The sequence below is a fragment of the Tetrao urogallus genome (assembly GCF_951394365.1).
Source record: "Tetrao urogallus genome assembly, chromosome: 8".
In the NCBI taxonomy this organism is placed as follows: domain Eukaryota; kingdom Metazoa; phylum Chordata; class Aves; order Galliformes; family Phasianidae; genus Tetrao; species Tetrao urogallus.
In genome coordinates, this window is record NC_136821.1 from 29,875,019 (window position 1) to 29,896,298 (window position 21,280).

At 38.3% G+C, this 21,280-nt stretch overlaps 1 protein-coding gene across 1 annotated transcript in view; it reads left to right on the forward strand.

The window, feature by feature from the left end:
* COL5A2 (collagen type V alpha 2 chain) overlaps positions 1-21,280 on the forward strand; it is a gene marked incomplete at both ends in the record, with an annotated part of 79,869 nt that overhangs the window by 16,842 nt on the left and 41,747 nt on the right. The window contains 6 exons of the mRNA XM_079538891.1: positions 11,569-11,793; positions 13,380-13,393; positions 15,397-15,429; positions 16,220-16,252; positions 16,892-16,945; positions 20,498-20,608. Of these exons, the coding sequence (XP_079395017.1) occupies positions 11,569-11,793; positions 13,380-13,393; positions 15,397-15,429; positions 16,220-16,252; positions 16,892-16,945; positions 20,498-20,608 (470 nt within the window). The remainder of the gene's footprint in view (positions 1-11,568; positions 11,794-13,379; positions 13,394-15,396; positions 15,430-16,219; positions 16,253-16,891; positions 16,946-20,497; positions 20,609-21,280) is intronic.

A 21,280-nucleotide genomic window follows, 5' to 3' on the forward strand; every position in this document is an offset into this window, starting at 1 on the left:
TAGTTTTGAAAGAAAGAACTAAGGGAAATAGCAGATGAAGTTCAAAGCAAATAGTAGCTGGAGGTGGTGATGGCTGGTTTGTTTTAAAGTATGGAACTCTATTTGAATTTCAATTCTTTCAAACTCTTTCTACCATGGAACGTTTGTCTGACAAAAGTTCATAATGCTTCATCCCTGAAGCATGGAAGATATCCAGTGAGCAAGAGCAGGAGAGCCTGCAGAAAAGCCTTTCATTTCCTTTGTCCCAGAAACCCTAATCCTGCAGGGTAGTGAAGTAAAGCCTGGTATGTATCTGTTAAAAGAACTTTTATTAACATTATACATCTGAATGGCAGGATTTTTTTTGTTTTCTGACTTGTGTTTTTAACACGCAGCGTCATTCTTCACGCTCATCACTCTTTTATTTATTTCAAAGTGTGTATGGACTAACACTTGAGGCAGTAGCAGAACTAAGTTAAACAATTTCAATTTGAAAATTGAATTTTCAAAAATAGAATGCAGTAATAGGAAGTCTCCACATATGCAGAGGTCTCTAATTCTGCTTTCACACTGGATTTTTTTTTTTTACAATGCCTACCTGTAAATCTAAAGAGCGTTACCATTTTCCACAGTTGCACAAAGACAAAAGAAGAAACTAAATTTTCCCACTTAAACTTAGAGAAGTTCTGTAACACTTGGAAAATGGAGTAGGGGTCTTTCTCTGACCTAACTTTATGTTCCTCCAGTTGGAATTAAGTTTCATTAGTCTATACATGGGACTCTACTTGAAGACATCTTTGGAGTTGTGATATACAAAGAGCAGCTTGTGTCAGAGAGGAAACTGTTTATAAATATTCACGTTCCCTATCCATTCAGATGAATTGAAGCAACTGTGGGAGGCCTCAATATCAGTAATGATGACAAAGATAGAATCAGGTCGGTGAGAGCACTTTCTCTCAACTTAGCTCAAATATCTGTTTTTATAATGCTTTCTTGGTATAAAGATTTCTAAAGTCCTGAATGAAATACTTGAAATAAACTATTCTGAAAATAAATACGGTTTCCAGTGGATGTATCTAGTAAAATTACCTTCTTTATTGTTTTAGTATTTCAGTGCTTTCCAACATCAACAACAAAAAAAATGTAGATGTTACAGTCAGAAAGATTAGCATGGCAGAAAGGCAATACAGGAGTGGAATGGCAAAAGGGACAAACAGGAAAGGAATGCTCACCCATCCATAAGGATCTAGGTTCTTGGAAACAAATTCCACAAGGGAGGAATCTCCAACCAGAGATCCTTCTCTGGTGGCAGTCAGCCCTTAAATGGGTCTAAGAGAGGTGCAGCCAGGCTCCACCCCTTCTGGTAACACAGGTGAATTGCCTTCACCTGTGCTCCCAGGGCTGTCTCTGTCCTTTCCCCAGGTGATCAATCAGTGGTTCAAGCCCTGACTCAAGAGCTCCCATACAGTAGAAAACTTCCTGTCTGGTCCTTAGCGTCCAGCTCTGATATTCAGTCTCAAAGATTTTCTCATATCTAACCTTTATTGAAATTACTTGAGTTCTACTTGCTTCTTACTGGCACTTCTTTGTAGACAGTAAAGGAAGGAAATTGATTATTGCTCCTATGTCTCTAATAAATTGAATTTCTGCAGAAGTAAAACATTTCTTCTTGGACTCAATACACCAAAATCACTGTCTCCTTTCTCACACACTTGTGCAAGTGACTTTAAATTACATTTGAAACTAAGTTACTCCTTTATAACCTTCATCCTTGATGCTGCACCGAGAATAGCTAGGATATCCTGAGGGCTGCCAAAGCCTGCTCCGTGTTATCTTGAAACCAGAAGCTGCTGACTGAGCTGTCTGGTGTATAGTAAAGGTAGTGGTAGCAGAAAAGAAACAGAGGTTTTGTTGCTGGAATTTTTGTAGACTTTCTTGCTCTTTTCTAATTTCAGAGGCACAGAGTTTCAGAAAATGAATAGCTTTGCTGTATGAACAACGTGTTATGAGTATGGCCTTCCAGTGCTACCTTCCTACTCCACCCAAACACTGGGTGGTTTTCTCTTCAGTTTGAAATGCTGAGCCTGTTGAAATGTAAGGATTTTTAATTATGGAATTGAGTTTTCTTACTAATTACAAATCTTTATTTTTAGCTAAGAAAGAGGGTGATATTAGTCAGCAGAGGATGCGTTTAGGGACTGTGTGAACCCACTTTGCAAACCACGGTGTATAAGAGGTTTGTGGAAAAGGCAGTGTGATGATAGGTTTCTATGGAACTTTGATGTGTATAGCTTCAAAGAATGAGGATGTTTGGGCAGTAGCATGTTTCTCTTAGATGAAATAAGATGACATCCATACCCATTTTGCCTGACTTCAAAAGAGATAAATCCTACAGCATAAGAAAGGCAAAACCATTCCTTCAGAAAGCAAAATATTACTTTGTCAGTTCAACTTTCAGTATGATTGCATATGTGAAGCTAGAACAGTGGAAAAAACTTGCTAGAATTCAGTAGTTGGAAACACAAGTGAGATTGGCTTGCGGTTAAGCAGCTGCTTCATGAATTTTCCTGTTGCTGTTCATTCGGTACAATCTGATTGCCTTTGGCAATGTGATAATTCACGTGGAGAACAAAGGGAAAGCAGCGTAATCCATCCTGTACATAACCAGGTCTTTTGTGAACAGATTTTACTATATTTGCCCCCTATCTTTTTCTTCTCTGTTTGCCATCAGGTTTTGTGTGGGCTCATGCTGTGGTGTATGGAACTCACATAGGCTACCTCCACTGTTAATGTCAGAACAGATGGTAACTTACTTTCCTGCTTGACCAGAGTGGTTAAACCATTTAGACTGTGTGCAGTATTTTTTTCTTTAAAACATGCGTTGCAGAAGAGGCATGATTATTTTTGAGTGAAGTTGTAAGCTATGTCCTTTTCATTACACATTTTAGAACACTGAAGGGGTGAGTAGTGTTATGTAGGCAAAGGATTTCTAAGAAGTAAAGCATGATTTAGGCAAGAAAAGACAAGGGTGGTTTTTTCTTTAATGTGCAGTAATAATAATAGTATAACAATAGTAATGAACAGAGGAGCTATTGAAACCTTTAAGATGAAATGAAGGATCCTCTTTGTTTCAGTTGTCGGAGAGCAGTACAACATATTCTTTAATATGTACATCAAGTAGAGTTATTCTCTATGCATGAACTAAGAAACTGATTCTTTGCTAAGAGCAGCCGGAAGAGCATAGGCTTATAGATGAAGAGCTTATTGCTCAGATTTCAAAATGTGTTTTCTAATCATTTGACAAAAAATGAAAATACAAGGCAGCATGAGACGCCTATACAATCTTGATGGTTTCAGAAGTGGTTGTTCAGGACTGACACAGCCTGGTGTTACTCCACATGCCTTGTCACTTGGGCAGTCGCTTTTTGTCTGGCTGGACAGCCAGGATGGCTGCTTGTGAGTTATGCTTACTGCAGGAATCCAAGTATTCTGTGAGTGGAAACTGTCTTGATACCAGCTCAGGAGGCAGCTGAGAGAATTTTCTTCACAGCCAAAATACATTGTTTTACTGAAGTACAGCAGTTCTAAAGAATGGACTTTGGAAAGACCAAAATGTAGCAATTGCGGGTTCCAGAATAGTGTGCCAAAATAGACAGTAGAAAAATATTACGTTTTCATTGAAAAGTTTTCTTATTTTAGGCTTGGGTTTAAATACATTAGACATGGCCCTTACGTCCTGACAAAGTTTGCTTCAGTTGGTGGCAGGAGCAGGTTTGGCCAGGTTTCCCACAGTTGGAGCACGGTTGCTTCCAGAATGAAGCTAAAGCATTCAGTCTTGCAGTTTTGACTCTGTTGTACTTTCAAAGACAATGCCCATATTGCCAAATTTGTGAATATTCAGCAGTGCTGAGCCCTGGCCCTGCTCTGCTTCCACAGGCTGAAACTATTTCAGCATATTCTCTTTGTAAGTGCTTGATCAAAAGACTCTGCTGTTTCTGTGGGACCAGCCTATCCTCATGCAAATGAAAGCGGCTCCACTTAAAAATGTCATACCAGAGTCAAGAATGTATTCAAACACTTAGCTTAGAAAACCAAATGCTCTCTGGTGCCTCAATCCTCTTTTGAAATAATAAAATGTAGTAACTTGATGTGGTAAGCACACTTTTAGGTTTGATCTGCCTGAGGTAGGAAGTGAGACGACTGGGACGAACTGGCTGAACAGAGCTGAACTGGCTTTGGGGTGATGACCTTGAATGATGAAGTTTAAGCGGCATGGATGACAACAGAGACCAGACACCCTGTTTTTTCAGCTGAATTGCTCCAGCTGCTGAAACCAGCTACAGCATTTTCTCAGCCATGCCCTGAAATGCCTGCCTGTTACTATCTGTGCACCTTAGACACTTCAAAGTTATTTTTTTCTCCACTGTGTGCTTGATGTTTGACTGGTGTATTCTGAGACTGTTTATATGAGCACTGCTGGCAGATCAGGCTCTTCAACCTCCCTCTTCACGCTGTTCTCCTACAGGCTCCAGAGAACGTAATCAGTCATTCTATCCCTGAACCAAAGTAAAAACAGAGAAAAACAAAGAAAAAAACCCTGCCCTTATTTACAGAATGACTTTAGTGAGTTAGTTAAACCAACTGTTTCCAAAGCGCGAGGATCCGAGGCTGTGGAGTAACCAATAGAAAATGACCGACCTGAAACGTCTTTACAGTTCATTGCCCTGTCCATAGCATAAGAAGGGGGTGTTTAGAAGGGTCGAGTCTTGTTCATTAATTAAGTCAGTAACAATGAAGTCAATATGCAGAAACATCATCAGATGCTCTTTGTGAATTGAACGGTATAATAAACAGTGGATAACACTGTAGGACCAGCAAGAAAAATCCTTTTTAGTGGAAAAGCTCCCAGTATATTCTGCCTTTATATCCAGCATGCATTGGACCTTGTAATAAAAACATTGTTCTTGACTGTTGTTTTGGAAATGAACTTTTTTCCATGAAGGATGAGCGAAAATCAACTTCTCACTGATGGAGGCATAAATGTAAGAACTTGAGTTAGTAGAAGTAGAGACTAACACGGCAAATGTGGCATAGTGTTGCTTCTAAACAGTTAACAAAATGAGGAGAATCAGATGCTTGCAATGTCATGTTAAAATTCATTCAGAGGAGTCTAACCATATCCAAAGCATGGCTTTCCGTTTTCAGTTATCACTGTTCAGCTAAATCTGGAATCGCAGTGCTGAGCTGGAAAGCAGAATTATTTGTTTTGGCACAATTTTCTGGAACAGACAAAAACAGTTGCCAGATCACACTTGGAGCCCGTTTGAAGGTTACCCCTTCACCTGAGTTCAGATACTGTGCTTTTTTGTTGGTTTTTGCCTCCAGACTGTTGTTTAGACCATACAGGCTGGGTTTTCTCAGCTGACAAACTTCAGTGAGTGAACTCACTCCCTTTAGTGCACTTTGAAGCAGCTAGTTAGCTGCAAAGTGCATATCTTCAGTGGAGCTCCAGTTAAATGCTGTATCCATTTCAGCAATGAAGTCCCTGCTTGGGAGCCTACTTGTGTCTTGATACTTAGCAGCATTTATTCACATTTACTGCTATGGTAGTGGACTCTGCAGCAAGAACAGCTGAGTCTCTGTAATTTTCCATTCCTAGAGTACGTGTTTTAAAATTACCTCCACTAGTTAATAAAAGTCCCAGAGCTTAGTCTTATTCTGAAACAAGGCACGAGGGCTTTGTCTCCTTGCCTAGGTGGTTGACTGACCAATCGCACTGAAAGTTTGCTGGGAACTAAGACCACTGAACTACTTTTAATGTGTAGAATGCTTTTAAAAATATTTATTTTGTGCAAATTATCCTGTGAAGTTCTTAGGAAGAGACTCATAGAATGAATTGAAAAGGCATGCCCAGTTTTCCTAAGAAATACTTCTGATGAAGCCTCGTTTCCTAGGTTTTATTTCAAACTGTGAGCATTCTCAAAAGTATAATGAAAGGAATTTATTATTATCCACTTCTTTTGGAAGGGGCCCTCAGTCGTGCTCTAACTTGGGCCTACCTTCTCTTCCCAATTGTGCGTTCACAAAACCTGTGGGAGTGCAGTATTTCAGTGACCCTGTCTCTCGCAGAGTGTCTGTCAAACATGGTGTAAATCAGCCTCTGGAATCAGATATGTGTTGGGACACACAAGCCTAATTTGCCTAGGAAAACTTGGGGAAAAATGCAGAATGAAATATTCATTTGGACCTTCAGATAGCGTAAAACAATACAGAGCTTTGATAAAGACGTTTTAGACCAATGAATGACTTTGCTGGATGTTTTTTAGGCTTTTCTGTAACAAATAAATTCTTTATGCTGAATTTGTGTCGTTTCTAACCTTGGCTGCCCAGGGGGACATAAACTGAATCTCAAGCCATCGAGAGAGCATTCATCTTGTGCAATACTTACCGACTTAACAGTGTGGTAAAGGCCTTGTTAGTGATGAGCATTTCCAAGAGAAAGCTGTTATTTGCATTTAAGTGCATCTTTGCACTGTGGCTATTATCTCTAGTTCACTGAGGTGCATGATGCATCCTGAATGGAATTGGCTGAACGCAAATTTGATTTGATGGTGCCAATTGAGTCTTTCAAATAAAGTGAATTCTGAATCAATTCACTTTTTTATTGCTCAAGGATTCTAGGTTTATCCTTATGTCTGTAACCGTAAATTATATTTCCTGTAAACTCTGTTAATCGTGAAGAAGAATCTTTCCTGTGCATGAAGGCAAAATAAGTTTTATATTCATCAGCGCTTCTGAAAAGTGTCTGATTTTTCAAAATAATTGATATTTGCGCTATAGTTTGTGTGATAATTTAGATAATGCTATTTATTACTGCTTGGGAAAAATGTTTTCAAAAGATAAAGTCTCTACATACAGTGCAATTCCTATAGCAGTAAATGAGTTTTTTTTTCCTATTGATTTAATGAGAACTGGACCAAGTTCTACATTAATGTTGTAACAGTCTGGCAATCAAGTATTATTAACACCCAGCTCCTCTTGTCCATCTCTTGGCAGTCTGTACACATACCCAACAGTACATCTGCAGAATGGTTGTTAGCACGTATTGCCTTTCACTTCAATTTTCTTCTGCACCTCTGCCTGTCAGTAGAATTTCATTTTTGTAATTCATAACTTGAAACTCAGCTTTTCTTATTCTTCAGCTTTCTTTCGGAGTTTGACTTTTTCTTTTTTTCTTTTTTCTTTTTTATTTAAACACTGTGTGCATTTTACTGTAATCTTATATTTCCATATACTGTTCACAAACTAGAATCAGGGTGAACATATGAGAAACTACTTGGGGAAGTTGTTTTATCTTCTGGCCTTTTTCTTAAATAATCCTCCCTTTTTTATTCCACACTTTTTATGTTAAGCAACATAAAAAAAAAAATGAACTTCAAGAAGTTCATCTTGGCAAAAGAAAGAATACAACTGACAGACTATGTTTAGAAAACCAGTCATCACCTGCTCTGGTTTCATTAAACTACATTCTCTACTACTTGTAGGTCTATCAGACTTCAGGCTCCTTTAATTTTTGATTACTTGAAATAGTAGAAGTGTAATGAAATGGAGCTGCTTTGCTGCTGAATCCTTTCCCTTGCCTTTTCATAAATCAGCCAAAGTTGTTAATGTCTGTGGAAAAGCTGTACATATGCAAGCTCTGCTCAGGCTTTTTTTCCCCCTGCGTATGGCATTCAGAGATGTATCTCCTGGCTTCTCTTCTAATTTGAAATATTAACTTGTTTTATAAACATAGACAGGTAACACAAGAGCACTGTGTGAGGCTTTGGGGGCTTTTCTGCAAGGAAAATTAGTATCTTTGGAAGACACTTTTAGAAAGCTGCTAAAAGTAGTTCTCTTCATCTTTCAACCCTTCTTGAGTAATTTTTGATCAAGAAACTTTTTTTTCTTTTTCCCCTTCATTTTCTCATTTCTAGATGTGATTTTCCTTTCGTCCATCCAGTTTCCATGCTGAGGCCTTACTTTTCTTGTTCACATGCAAGACTTGAATCAGAAATCAATGAAAGCAGGCAACGAAAACAACTTTGAATACTAAACAAAGACACATTATCTCCCACTTTATTGTCTCTTATTTCCATTTCTTCCCTCTGCTTCTGCCCTGGGAAAAGCAGCGTGTTATCCATGTTCTGCTAACAGATCATGTGTGCAGAAAGCATGTGTGTCAGTAAGCAGTTTGGATCTCTGGTATAGCTTGCACAATGGCTCATGCCTGGTAGGTAGTTTAAGGTAGGTTAGTCCTGCCCGTGGCTTGTTGAAGGAGGGAACTGTTTTAGAGATCAGCTTAAAAGGAAAAGAAGCTTAGCGTAAAGTGCCAAAAGCAGGGTGTGGCTTGTCCACTTTTGCTGGATGGGAACTCATTTTGGATTTACTGATGGTGAATGATGGGCTTTGACAGCCATCTAGTGGCTGCGGTGTTTGTTTCCCAGTAATTAGAGCAATTTCAGTGTGGTGGCAGAACTGATCCCGTTAGTGTGCCACGTTAACGGTTCCTGCCTCTGTAGTCATTAAGCACCTTGTGTTAAGAACTGCTGAGGTAGAAAGAATATGTGAAGAAAACAGTGCCTTGGTGTCTGTAATTTAAAAACAAAACAAAAACTTGTTGATTTCCATAACAAGAAAGAAACAGAGTAGTAAATTTTCCTCTGCTGTCTTCCCTGGTCTGGGTATGGATGGATGACTTGCCTATGGTTCAGGTCTGCTAGTGAAGTGGAAAGCATGAATGAGTTGGAATTGTAGTTTTAACATTCCTATTAGTATGGCACTGTCACAGCATAAAGGAAAGCTAGAATCAGCTAACACATTTTAACCTTAAAGACATGCTTACTTTTCCTTTAAAGTTACCAGCATATATGCAATCTGGCAGTAAATCAGACCTCTCAATATATTTCCAGAAGTCAGGATGTGTTCCTTTTGCCTCCCTTTGTACATCTCTCTGAGCCACTTAGCAGGACTCCATCAGAAGCAGTCCCCTTCTGGCTCAGCTCTTATTTGTCAAGGCAGTTGTTGCTATGTGGCTTATTTGAAGTTATGACAGAATGCTGACTTTGGGCTCAGTAACTGAGAAATTTCATTTATGCAAACTGCTGCTCTTGAGCAGCACAGCGAGTTCTCCTGGTGCTGCATTAAGGAAGACGGAGACCATATGCCAGACATCTGGGGGAGAAAGGCTAAGTATGTCAGACAGTGTGTTATGTCATGCACACAAGGGAGAAGTGAGAAGAGTGCTTTCCAGAACGCATTCTGCAGTTTGGAAAATGATTCTCACAGTGTCATAAATGGACTGTACAGCACACTTGGTTGATGTCTTTACTTCACAGTGAAAACATTTCCTCCTGAGCTTCTGCAGCACACCCCTTTGAGCAATTTGGTCAGTTTATGTGATGAGCTGATCACGGTCAGGAGATGAGCTGGTATAAATTTTGATTTCAGTTTTTGTTAGAAAGCTGCAGGAGCTGATGATGGCAGGCAACAGTTAATGATACATCTGCTCCATTTCTCTGGGCTTTTGACATTGATGGAGTAACTGGACTTGAGCTAAGGCATGAAGCCAAAATCCCAAATCTGTTCCTATTTATTACTTTGTGATTTTCTGTTTACATCTGGTTCAAATTACAGCAGAAAGGCATAGAACAGCGAAGCTGACTGTGTGCTTACTGCTGTTAATTTTCACACAAATAGTAAGTTTTCTTAACAAATCATAATCGTTGACTACTGGGATGCACCTAATGCATGTATTTATAATTGCCTCTATTCCCTATTTTATATCTATTAGAAATTAGAGCTGCTTAAGAAGCTTTGCTTAGCAATTTAAACCCAGTTGTTGCAGTTTTGAAGACATTTTTATTAGGAGGGTTTCCATGGCCAGATGGAGCTCCCACACAGGGTGTGACTACGCCTCGTTGCAGTATCTCGGGGTCAAGACAGTCCTTCAGAGCACAGGAGCCTGCGTGGGAGCCCTGCTGTCCCTGTGGCTGAGAGGGAATTCATGGCACTGGGGTTTTGAGTTGCAGGGTTGTGACCTCCTGCCTAGGGGCAGTCTGGAGACTGTTAATTCTGTTTGCTGGAGCCCGTGTTCCTTCAGAGGATGAAATATTTGTTAGGCCGAAGTAATCATAAAAGTCTTTTCTGCTGCTAGGGCATTCTTTAAAAAAATTGGACTACTGAGGAAAAGTGTATTTTGCTTTTTTGGGGGAAATACTGATACTTACCTTGGTATATATAAAAAAAGGTGCCCACGAAAATATACACAGATACTTGGACTAATAGTGTACACAATAAGAAGGAAACAAAGGCATGGACTTCACTTTGGGTAGGACAATGTATGAAGGGGTAGTTACTCTCCATGTTCCTCAAACCCAGTCAAATAGGGAAAGTTTTGAAAATTTTAAGTTCTCTTGGGACATTAAACACACACACACACACACACACACAAAAAAAAAAAAAAAAAAAAAAAAGAGAGAGAGATAATTTAACCCCAAGAAGTTATTCTGTCTTGGTGACCAGTACATTAGTTTGAGAGGAGAGAGTAAAATCTGCACTGAATAGATTTCTAAATGAGGTCAACGAGAAAGAATTAAAGATGGGTATTAAAACAAGAAAGTTAAGTTGTTATGCAGGAAATTGATTAGGTTCAAAAAGGTGTGCAACTTCAGTAATATGAGATGAGTGTTGTTCCAATGTGAGGATATGTACATAAGCATGACATGCATACAGTCAGTAGCTGTTGCTCCTATAGAAATGGCCATGTGGGACATTCTTTCACATATAGTTATTTAAGATTTATTTGATGCGTAGTTAACATACATCAATGAATTATGCATGTGCTGGTGTGATCGTGTGTTGGAAGACAGTGAGCTGGATTATAAGAACTGAACAAACCCAGTGGTTTGAGGAGCCTCTCTTCATTGAGCTGCAGCTGCTGCTGTGCATACCCTTGCAATGCACACTTTGGTTGCCACTGGACAGTGACTGACTGTCTTGTTTGGAAGGCTTCATCCTCCATGCTGGTATTACCTTATTCAAGATCCTAACAAATAAGGTTTCTTCCTTTTCAACAAGCCTGCTGTCTTATCTTTTCCACAAACACTTTAAGTCTGGTGGTGTAAAGTATCTGCAGCAGGGTATAGGTAGCACATAAAGGTTCTTTTCCTCAGAAAACGCCCTGTTGCCCTGTGTGCAGGAGTTTCTAAGAGCTGGCATATGGCAGCAGTTCTTCATTGAGCAGAAAGGCATCCAGCAACTCATAAAGCAGCATTCATTTGAGATCACATGATGGATTTGTGTGCTCCCTGATGGCTCTATTTTACTTCATTGTGATTGAGAAATAACATGATAAAATAAAGTAGATGTTTAAGTTGACTGGCATTTAGAACTTTGTAATGCTGACTTTGAGCTGTACTGATGGACTGTGTTTTCTTTGTGCACGTGGTGCTACTTTTGATCTCTAAATGTGTTCTTTGCTCATCCAGACTTACTCCTCCTTTGATTTCACAGTTGGAAAATGCTTTGTATATTCTCTCTCCTTACCAGGAGAAGATGTTGAAGAGATTGCCTGCACTCAGAATGGCCAGATGTACCTGAACAGGGATATTTGGAAGCCTTCACCGTGCCAGATTTGTGTCTGTGACAATGGAGCTATTCTTTGTGATGAAATCCAATGTCAAGATGTGTTGGAGTGTGAGAACCCACAGGTGCCCCCAGGAGAGTGCTGTCCTGTGTGTCCCCATACCGCACGTGATTTTGACCCTGCCATTGGTAAGCTTGCTTTAGTTCACTTTTTGAAAGGTGAGCCAGTCAGGCTGGCCTTGAGAGTGCAATTTGCTCGGCTGCTGTGGCTCAAATTGGAACAGGGAGACTGTTGAAACGTAGCTCAGCTTGAAGTCAATATGCAGAAAGATTGCTGGTGAGGCTCAAGTTCTCTAAAATCAACCCAAAGAAGTAGGAAACTATGGATACTGAAATTTCTAATAGTATTTCCTTGATCAGTATTTAAATCTGAGGACAGTAAATACTGAGAAGCTAGTTTCGCACTTGATTTGCAGCTGAACTGACTTGAAAAGTTTCCCTTGACTGTGAATCTGATAAAGCCCAAAGGCCTTAGAACTAAGAGGCTGATCTGAATTCTATCCTGATGTTTTGAGATTGTTTTTTTATTCTTTTGGTGGTTCTTCTGGAACTGAAAGATCGGTATGCTAAGGCATACAATAAAATAAACACATACTTTGATAAAGTACTTAATTTCAAGCGTCTCCAGTAGCCAAAAAAATTTATATGAACAGTCAAGTGTAAGTGCTATTAAAATGCTTCCCCAAAATAAAGTGATGGACAGATAATTCTCTTGTGAGACATAAAAAAAAAAAACTCCACAAAACACAACAACAACAACAAACTAGTATGAAGTATTCACACTGTTTGTGTACCTTCTGTGATATATCTTAAAGGTGATATCTGTTCCAGTTCATTTTTACTTCCAGAGGAGACTTGGATGAAGGAAATTCCTTTAAATACTTCCCTAAGAGAAAATCTCGTATCTTGCAATAAATATTCATTAATAGAGTACATTTTTGAACTATTCTATATATAATAATTAAAGCAGTTTTTTACAGGAGACATGATTAATTTTGATTAATTTAGTACAGGATGATAATGTACTATAATGAGTGTGTAGTATGGACACATGTAACTGAGCAGTGAAACAAGATATATCAAGCATCAGTAAACAGATGGAGCCTCCTGCTGTGTTTTGAGAGGCATTAGGCCAAGGCCAACAGGTACACCCAGAAGATAGAAGAACAGTATAGAAACGTTGCAGAATTCCTTACTGCAATTCAAGACATTAATAAAATATTTATTGGAAGGATTTTCTTGGACATGAGTGTAGCTATATAGCTCTAACTCGGGCATACATAATATTGCAAAAATTTAACACAAGAAAAAGTGTGGAAGATCTTCCTGTCAGTTCTGTCTTTCGAAAAATATGATGTTGTATGTTATGGATTCATCAATTTTGCTTGTATTCAAGTAAGCAATAAAACTTTCTTTAACTGCCTGCTCTTTAGCCAGTGCTGAAAGTTTCTAAGAGCTCCACAGAGGATATTCTAAAGTGCTTTTTCTTATTCTGTGCAATGCTGAAAAAGGCTGAGTACCAGGAGGTGTCTGAGGAGGATTCCTCAGACTTGAACAAGAGAGCATGTGTATATCTGGGACCTTCTCCAGCTCTTTGTACATCCAGAATCTGGTGTGACTTCAGCTGTAACACCTTCACTCAGCTCTTTCTGTTTCAATCTCTTGAAGTAAAAATGTTAATTTATTCTCTTTTCTTCTCTTGTCCTTTTCATTAGGTAGAGGAAGAAAGGTAAGATTTCTTTCTTCATTTTTTGATATATTACAACTGATAATAAGTCTCCTGCATCTCCTCAGATCACTTCACAAAAATTAGATATCAACTCTTGTACAAAATGTTTATTTTTTCCTCTTTTTTTTTTTTTTTTCTCAGTGGCTAGGGAGTTTGCAATAGAAAACATCATGGAATACAGGCAGAAAATCCTGTTAATATAGAGAATCCCTGCTGTCTACATCAGAGAAATCCCAGTTTAAGTAACTTGGTTGTCTCATCTCTAGAAGCGCTACGCAGTGAGTGAAGGGACCACTAAGTTATTAGAAGTCACGGTTTTAAAACTTTCAGCTTGGTTTTGATGAGACTGCCTACTGCCCTGTGTGTGATAGGTAGCATAATGCCTCTTTAATCATGCCTACTGTATTTGTTAAAACACTGAGCAGGAGACCTGTCTTGTATTGTGGTGCAAAGCGTTACTGCATCTTGTGTAGGCTTCCCTGCGTTGACTTCAAATTATACATAATTCAAGTGACAATAGCAGGGTTACTTGCACTGCTGCATGTAGGCAAGCAGCCCCTGAGGTAATTTGCATGGCTGGTACATTGGCTTTCCATCTTGGCCTGCTTGTTGCTGCACCTATTTATAGGAGCCTGTATGCTGCCTGCTTCTGGTAGGTGAAGATACCCCAGAACTGTCATGCCTTACAACTGCTATCCTGACCACTAATTTGATCAGCTCTATCATAAAATTATACTTAAAATTCAAGGTTTAAAAACTATTCTACACCAGTCTTTGATCTAGCTTGTATTTTTAATATAAACTTTGGTTTTCTTATATTTGCAGTTGTTTCATTGTATTGTGTACTTGGCCATGAGTAAATAGGTATTTGTATAAAACCTCTAGATGATAGCACAGATGTCATAAAGGCACTCTTCAGACATGTCTAAAGGTATGAAACACCACTCAAAACTTTTTTTTGGCACCCTTTGTGCTTTCATTACAGTCTTTACTCAGGGTGCCCAAGATAGCTTGCACAACATTGTGGCTATGTTCGAGTCACTGCTGAGTAGAACGCTGGCAACCATTACTGTCTGCTCTGACAGATGGTTCTGCAGTTTTGGGCTCTTCCCAAGAGCAGGACAAGGATGCTGGGTGAAGGACCAGAGTAATGTAATCCTGCTCAGGGCCACGCTTCTGTGGGCAGCACGGTGCACAGTGTGCATTAAACAGGCAGGGGATCTATTTCTGCAGGAGAAATGTAAGGAGTTACAATAAATAAACTTCTAAGATGGCAAGCAGCTACAAGAAATAATTGAAGTGAATTTCAGGTTATCCAGGCTGTGGACTCATTAAAACCAAGTAACTCCCTACACAGAGTAAATAAATGGAAATAAATGGGTTATTACAAGTTTGCTAGCTGATAAAGGAGTCCCTCTTTTTTTTTCTTAATGAAATGGTTACCACCAGTAGGTCTAAACCCATTTATTTTATTTAACGTGTAATAGCTGTGAACACACTCTGCACAAGAAAAAGTAAATTGGCAAATGCAGTCCCCTTCATTTTGTGGCCATGTGATGTTGCTTTGTTCTGTCTCTACACTGCGGATATACATGTAGGTTTTTTACGCCTGCTGTGTTAGGAATTCTATTTAATATCTTGAATAAATAGCATCTGAATTCTGTGGTGGGTTCTGCTTTTTGGTTGAAGGAATCAAATCATCACAAAGCAGAGTGAGAACATGTTTTTTTTCACTACTGAAAAAATCATGGCAACGTTTCAGTCTGTCCCTTTTTTTTCGGACCGCGTTTTGTGGAGTTGGTTTATAACCTTCACTTAATCAGTCTCTGTACTCGTTAAAAATTGTACGGATTACCTTTTGCAGGACTTCAATTTAGTCTCAGGTGTATCTTTAGAAAAGTGTTTGTGTTTTTCACAATCACAGGGACAGAATTGGCAAAATTGGTACTGTTAGTTGTACTTTAATTTGTTTTCTACCATTTTTTAATTTTTATTTTTAACAGGGGCAAAAAGGAGAACCTGGAATAGTTCCACCTGTGAGTCCATTTTTCTTCATTTATTAGAGCTCCATTGAAGTGTACATTTCAGTACTTCAAGCAGAATAGTAGCTGTTAAAGAAATGCAACAAGAGCATATATGCTGATATTGAAAGGAATTGAATGAGTTACATATATGAAATTGCAAAAGCTTGTTGATTCCATTTTGGTGAAAACAAATGTTAGAGTTTATTCTGTCAGTCTTGTATGTTTTACTTCAGTTCTGTTTAGGTATAGTCTAAACTATATCAATAAATATCAATATTAGTGTTTGGAAAATGAATTAAAAATAGAGAACTGGTGCTAAAAATTCTCCCTTTCCACCTTTACCGTTATGCTTTTTGAGAATGATAGAACCATTTAGATTGGGAAAGTCCTGTAAGATCATCTGATGTCTCTCATTAAACCATGTCCCTAAGTGCCACGTACACGTCTGTTAAATACCTCCAAGGATGATGAAAGCCACTTCCCAGTCTGTTGGATGGTCACAAATTAAAGGACTAGATAAACTATCTCATTGTCATTTATTTGTTTATTTGTTTATTTATTTTTGCAAAAATAACAATGGTGCTTCCAAAGACTTTATTCATGTAGCTTGTAGAAATTCTGCAAAAAGGAAAAAAGAGAGGATGTAACAAATACATTATTTTCAAAAAGCCTTAGAACTTGCCTGGTATCTTAATTCTCTATAATGCTATTTATTTTTCAAGAAATAATTTTCTGTAACAATTTGTGGTGACAAATACAGGCATAATATCGTGCTAACTTTTATTTATATTACTTTCTTCAGGTTTCAGGAATACGAGGCCGCCCAGGTCCTGCAGTGAGTATTTTCTTATCTTCTCTTCACTGATAGCATTTACAATTTTCTGCCATTTCTCCTTTGTGTTGTGAGAATGATATAAAGGAGGAATCTTCCACACATGTGATGGGGTATTGTTTGCAAAGTTGCTGGATTTGGAGAGGTAACAAGATTATGGAAATTTGTACTAGGTCAGCCCATGACCTAAGCAATAGATGTGTGCTTTGTAGCACACACTTGTCCGTGGACATTTGAACACGGTTGTTGCTGAGGAATGCTTTTCTAGCAGGAGAAGGAGATTCAGTCTGCTCTCCAGCTGTGAATAAGCAGAGAACAGTTGTGGACTATTGTTGAAGAGTGTCTCATACTTGGATATTTCTTTGGGATCTTCCAGCATTCAGAAAATCTGTGCTGGATTAAGCTGTGGAGCACATGAGATATGAAACTATTTTGTAGATCTCTGCATCCTGTTTGTACTCCCTTCAGGCAATATGCAATCGAGAAGAGGTGCTGAGGTCATAACTGTTTTATTTATGATCACGTGGGGAAAAAAAAATTGCAAATTATTTTTCACGTAGGCATGGCATTCCATATTAACAGAGCTTTTATAGATCGTTACCTAGTTTAAAAGGCATTTAATATTTCTAAACTTTCTTTTAGGGACCTCCTGGTTCACAAGGGCCACGAGGAGAACGAGGACCTAAGGGAAGACCTGTAAGTTATTAAAAAGTATTGGAAATTAATTATTATACTAACCTCAAAATGTTAGATGGCTTTAAACTTTCTCTGTGTCTTTTAGAGTTATCAGAACTTTCCTCATATCTCCCAAGAATTAGCTAACAAACAGAAAAATGTTTATGTCTCATTATCTCTATGTTTTGAGAAAAATAATTGAGACTAAGTGGTATCCTGACTGCTGGCTACTGATTACTACTGTGAGTTAGCAGCAGTGTGGATGGTGAGGATTGGAGTGTTTCAGAACAGACAAAGCTCAGGAAATTAGCAGGAGTTAATATGTGACTACATATGTTGGTATGCTGGTGAATAATATAATCGAGATTGCTCAGTGGAAATAAAGACTTCATAAGGGAATTTCAGTGTCTGCATGTGGAGAACCACAGAAAGGCCAGACGGGAGCGCTGAAAATACCAAAGACAACATGTTCCTGTTGAAAAAGCTGGGACAAAATGCAGAAGCTGTTTTTAGCAGGTTTTATAGAGTTGTGCCATTTTAATTTCCATGTGGATATTTTCCTATTCCTCTGGAGAGAGCAGGCCAGTAGTTAACGTATTTTGCTTGAATGACAGAGCTGAGTTTTAGGCATAGGCCTGAGACTGACTCCTTTCTGCTGTTCCTCTGGTGAATGCCTGTTGTCTATAGGTGGTAATGACACTGCTTCTAAGATGGGGAATGACTGTATTGCCTCTTGAGATAGATGCCAAGCCACTGCTGCTCTCTAGATCAGGCAACATTAAGACCTTTGTCTGGTGAATGGCTGTCACAATGCATAAAGGAATTCTTGAAGTAGTTGTGAAATTCTGTGGTGTGTGGAGGAATCTTGAATGTGTTTGCAGAGATGTCTGACGTCTTCTCAGTGTGCAGTTTTATCAGCGAGACACTACATTTCTGATCCTGTGCTGTATATATCTTTACAAAGTCATGGCTAGAAACACTTAAAGCATCAAAAGATTGTGTTATTAAAAAAAAAATAAAGTTCTGAGTTCCTTTGTATTATTAACAGTGCTTTGAAGAGAAATGAAGGGATTAGGAAACACTTCTTTGAGAATGTTATGTCAAAGGTTTTGTTGAGATCTTATGTCAGACTGCAAGATCTGAGAGCGCATGGCAGTGCTTTAGGTCTGTAGTGACTGCTAGTGCAGGATTTTTGGTTTACATTTCTGGAAAATAGAAAGTTAGCTTACACCTCCTGTTTGCAACATGAAAAACTCTCAATAAACGTTGTTTATTATTTGTTTAAAAGTGGTAATGGAACAGATAGGCTTTTGCTCTATAAAATTAACTGCAAACCCACTAAAGCACATTTCCAAGCCTTTTGTTTGTTTGAATTTATATATTTTTTTAAGATATTTTAAGTGGATTCCTACTGACTAGTGAGTAGTAGAAACTCAACCTTGCAATGGGTCTCTGCGTTTTACATAAGCAAGGAACTTGGATATAAAGTGAATTCAGAACTATTAGCATAGTATTTGCTTCCAATTATTTGTCTGTGTAGTAGTGAGAAACGTAAAGGCAGCAGTATGTTTGGATTTATAAAATGCATCTGGGAATGGGAAGTTTTAGAGTGTGATACAATTTACAAATGAACTCACGAAGACAGAAAATATGCTTGAGCATGCTCAGAGTATCAGCATGTTTTGTTTCAGTATTTTTACACTAGATAGTAATTGCAGTAGAAATACAATAGTTTTGAAGTGTTCTGCTGTAAGCTGCATTTTCTATTACAGGCAAAACCTGTAATAGTATTTCCTCACCAACAGCAGCAGTGGGCTGGAAAATAATAAATTGTCATTATTCTAATACATATTTAAAGGATGCCACCTTGTGGCCTCTGCTAGATTTTTAAAATATTTGGTAATCCTCTCTTACTCTAGCTGGGCTGCTAAAAGTAAAGGTTTCTACGTGTACGTATTAAATATATACTATCAATTAATTTTAATTAATATTTTCTCGAAGTGCAAGAAGATCTGGTTATATACCAGTGGTTAGTTACCAGCTATAAATACAGAAATGCTTTTCAAGGACTTCTGAGATTGTGGGGTGGTTGTACTGTTGCTCTTGAAGCATGCTTAGTGACCGAAAATATGGTTTCTGTCCTAAGCAGGAGCTAAAAAAATAGCCATTTTACTACGTCACATCTTGTTAAGGTATCTTGGTTTGGGTATTTGTAGTCATTTTATAGAGGCTTGCTGAATCCCTTCAGGCAAATTCTCAGAATTTTCCTCCTTCAGGCGTTACGGTCTTGTAGGTTTGGCAGTGTATTCTTCTTTTTAAGTAGAAATACTAGATAGTAAAGTTTTTTGATAGAAACTTCTGTTTCTATCCCACGTGCAAGAATCTGCACCATCTTTCTCAGAATACCAGCTATTCACAAATCAGATGTGGCAAGTTTATGTGTGTATGCATGTATATCTGATAAGAAAAATTTTCCACTGATTACTTGGCATATAGGAATTTAGACCATGAAGATACAGTGAGAATTGTGAGAAAAGAATGGTTTATTCAACAGAAGTTTCCAGGAATCTTAATGTCGATGCCATTCCAACATAACTCTTTCCCAAGAGAATGCGTTATCTTTACTGTATAAATCATACTAGTCAGACCCTACATTTCCCTGGAACGTGTTGCCGACTGCAAGGAAACACAGTCCTCATCTCCTGGAAATACAAGAAAGCTGTCTAACTATGATTGTGTTTATAAAGATGAGTCATAGAGCCAGGCTTCCAAGGATCCTTAAAGTAGAAGAGCTCATTATATAGTATAGACTTTTTTCCTCCCTGTTTTCCAGCCTTTTTCTTTTAATGAAGAAAGCAGCAGCAATAAGCTTTAAAATAAGCTTTTTTTTTTTTTTTAAGTCTGTGTTTGGGATTGAAGAATATCTTCTGCCCCTACTACTATTTATTTTATTGTACTGCTGTTTTTATCAAGTTGCTTTTTAAATTAATTTTGGTTCTGGTACAAGATAAGATCATGCTCAGAAATCAAAAGTGGGTGATAAAAATGGGAGCAGTGGGACTAACCTCTCTATTCTGCAAGCTGTGGTTTGAGATAGCATCAACACCAAGCGACTTGCTCTGTATTTTTGGCAGTGTGACTGTGTTGGGGATTCAGCAACAGTATGAGCTAACCATTCATGATGTCAGAAGGCTGCAGAAATCAATGGAATTTCCTGACTTTTTATGTATGTGTACTAGTCTGAGCTATCTATATTTTGGAAATAAACTCTTGATATTCTGTACAGTGCACATAGCCAAATAGTTTTTCAAGAATAGCATACTCTTAATATGGAATGATGGGAAGCCTGAATTTCCAGAATAGATTTGGAGAGAAATTACCGCAATTTACTTGTGTGCTGGATTGATAACTCAGGTTAACCAGCGCTTCTCATCTAAAGGTTAAGAACAGGTGTTGATGGATGTTGTTTATTTGAAGATCTTACTTTACTAATTTGGATTTATCAGAGATGAGAATTTGTTGTGTACAAGGATTTTCATGGTATCCTCTTAGCATTTTTTATCTTCCCACTAGGGTCCTCGTGGTCCTCAAGGGATTGATGGAGAACCCGGTATCCCTGGCCAGCCTGGTGACCCTGGTCCTCCTGGGCATCCTACCCACGCAGGACCAGATGGACTAAGCAGGGTGAGTTTTACATTTGATTTGGTGGAATGTGAAGCGATTGTTGGTTCAGATCCACATCCTACACAGTAACTTCTATTTACTTCAACAAATGCAGAATGCTGTTCTAACTATTCCTGTCTCCTTGTCAGGAAGGACAATGGCAAGCAGGAAAGCAAGTTCTGCAAAAAACTGAGATAATTTAAATGTGAAAATACTCTAAAAGGACACTTTTATAATGGATTTTAACATGCAGAAAAGACAAGGTTCCCAAATCTAAAGCCCTTTACAGAGTCCCATTAATTCCACCTGGCTTAAATGCAAAGGGTCAAATCAATAGTACAGGGAAACTGGAATACCAAATTAGTAGTACAGCAAAGAAAAAATAGTAGAGATTATAAATAAGGAAATAATCAATATGAGTAATTAAAATGTCATTCAGTCTACTTCTTGCTGACGTTGTTCAGACCAACACTTCAATGATTAATCAGGAACTAACTGTGGAAAAGAATGCTAACCAGCCCTACATGTGGACAAAATATTCTGCAAGACTTACTTTTTTCCTAAATTTTGTGGAATGATGACTGACAGTGACATAGATTTCTGAATTTCTGAGGGAAATTGAATTACATGTTTGTTGCTATGTGAAAGGTACCTGCTTTGTTTCTCACTCTATTGTTCCTGCCTTATTACTGA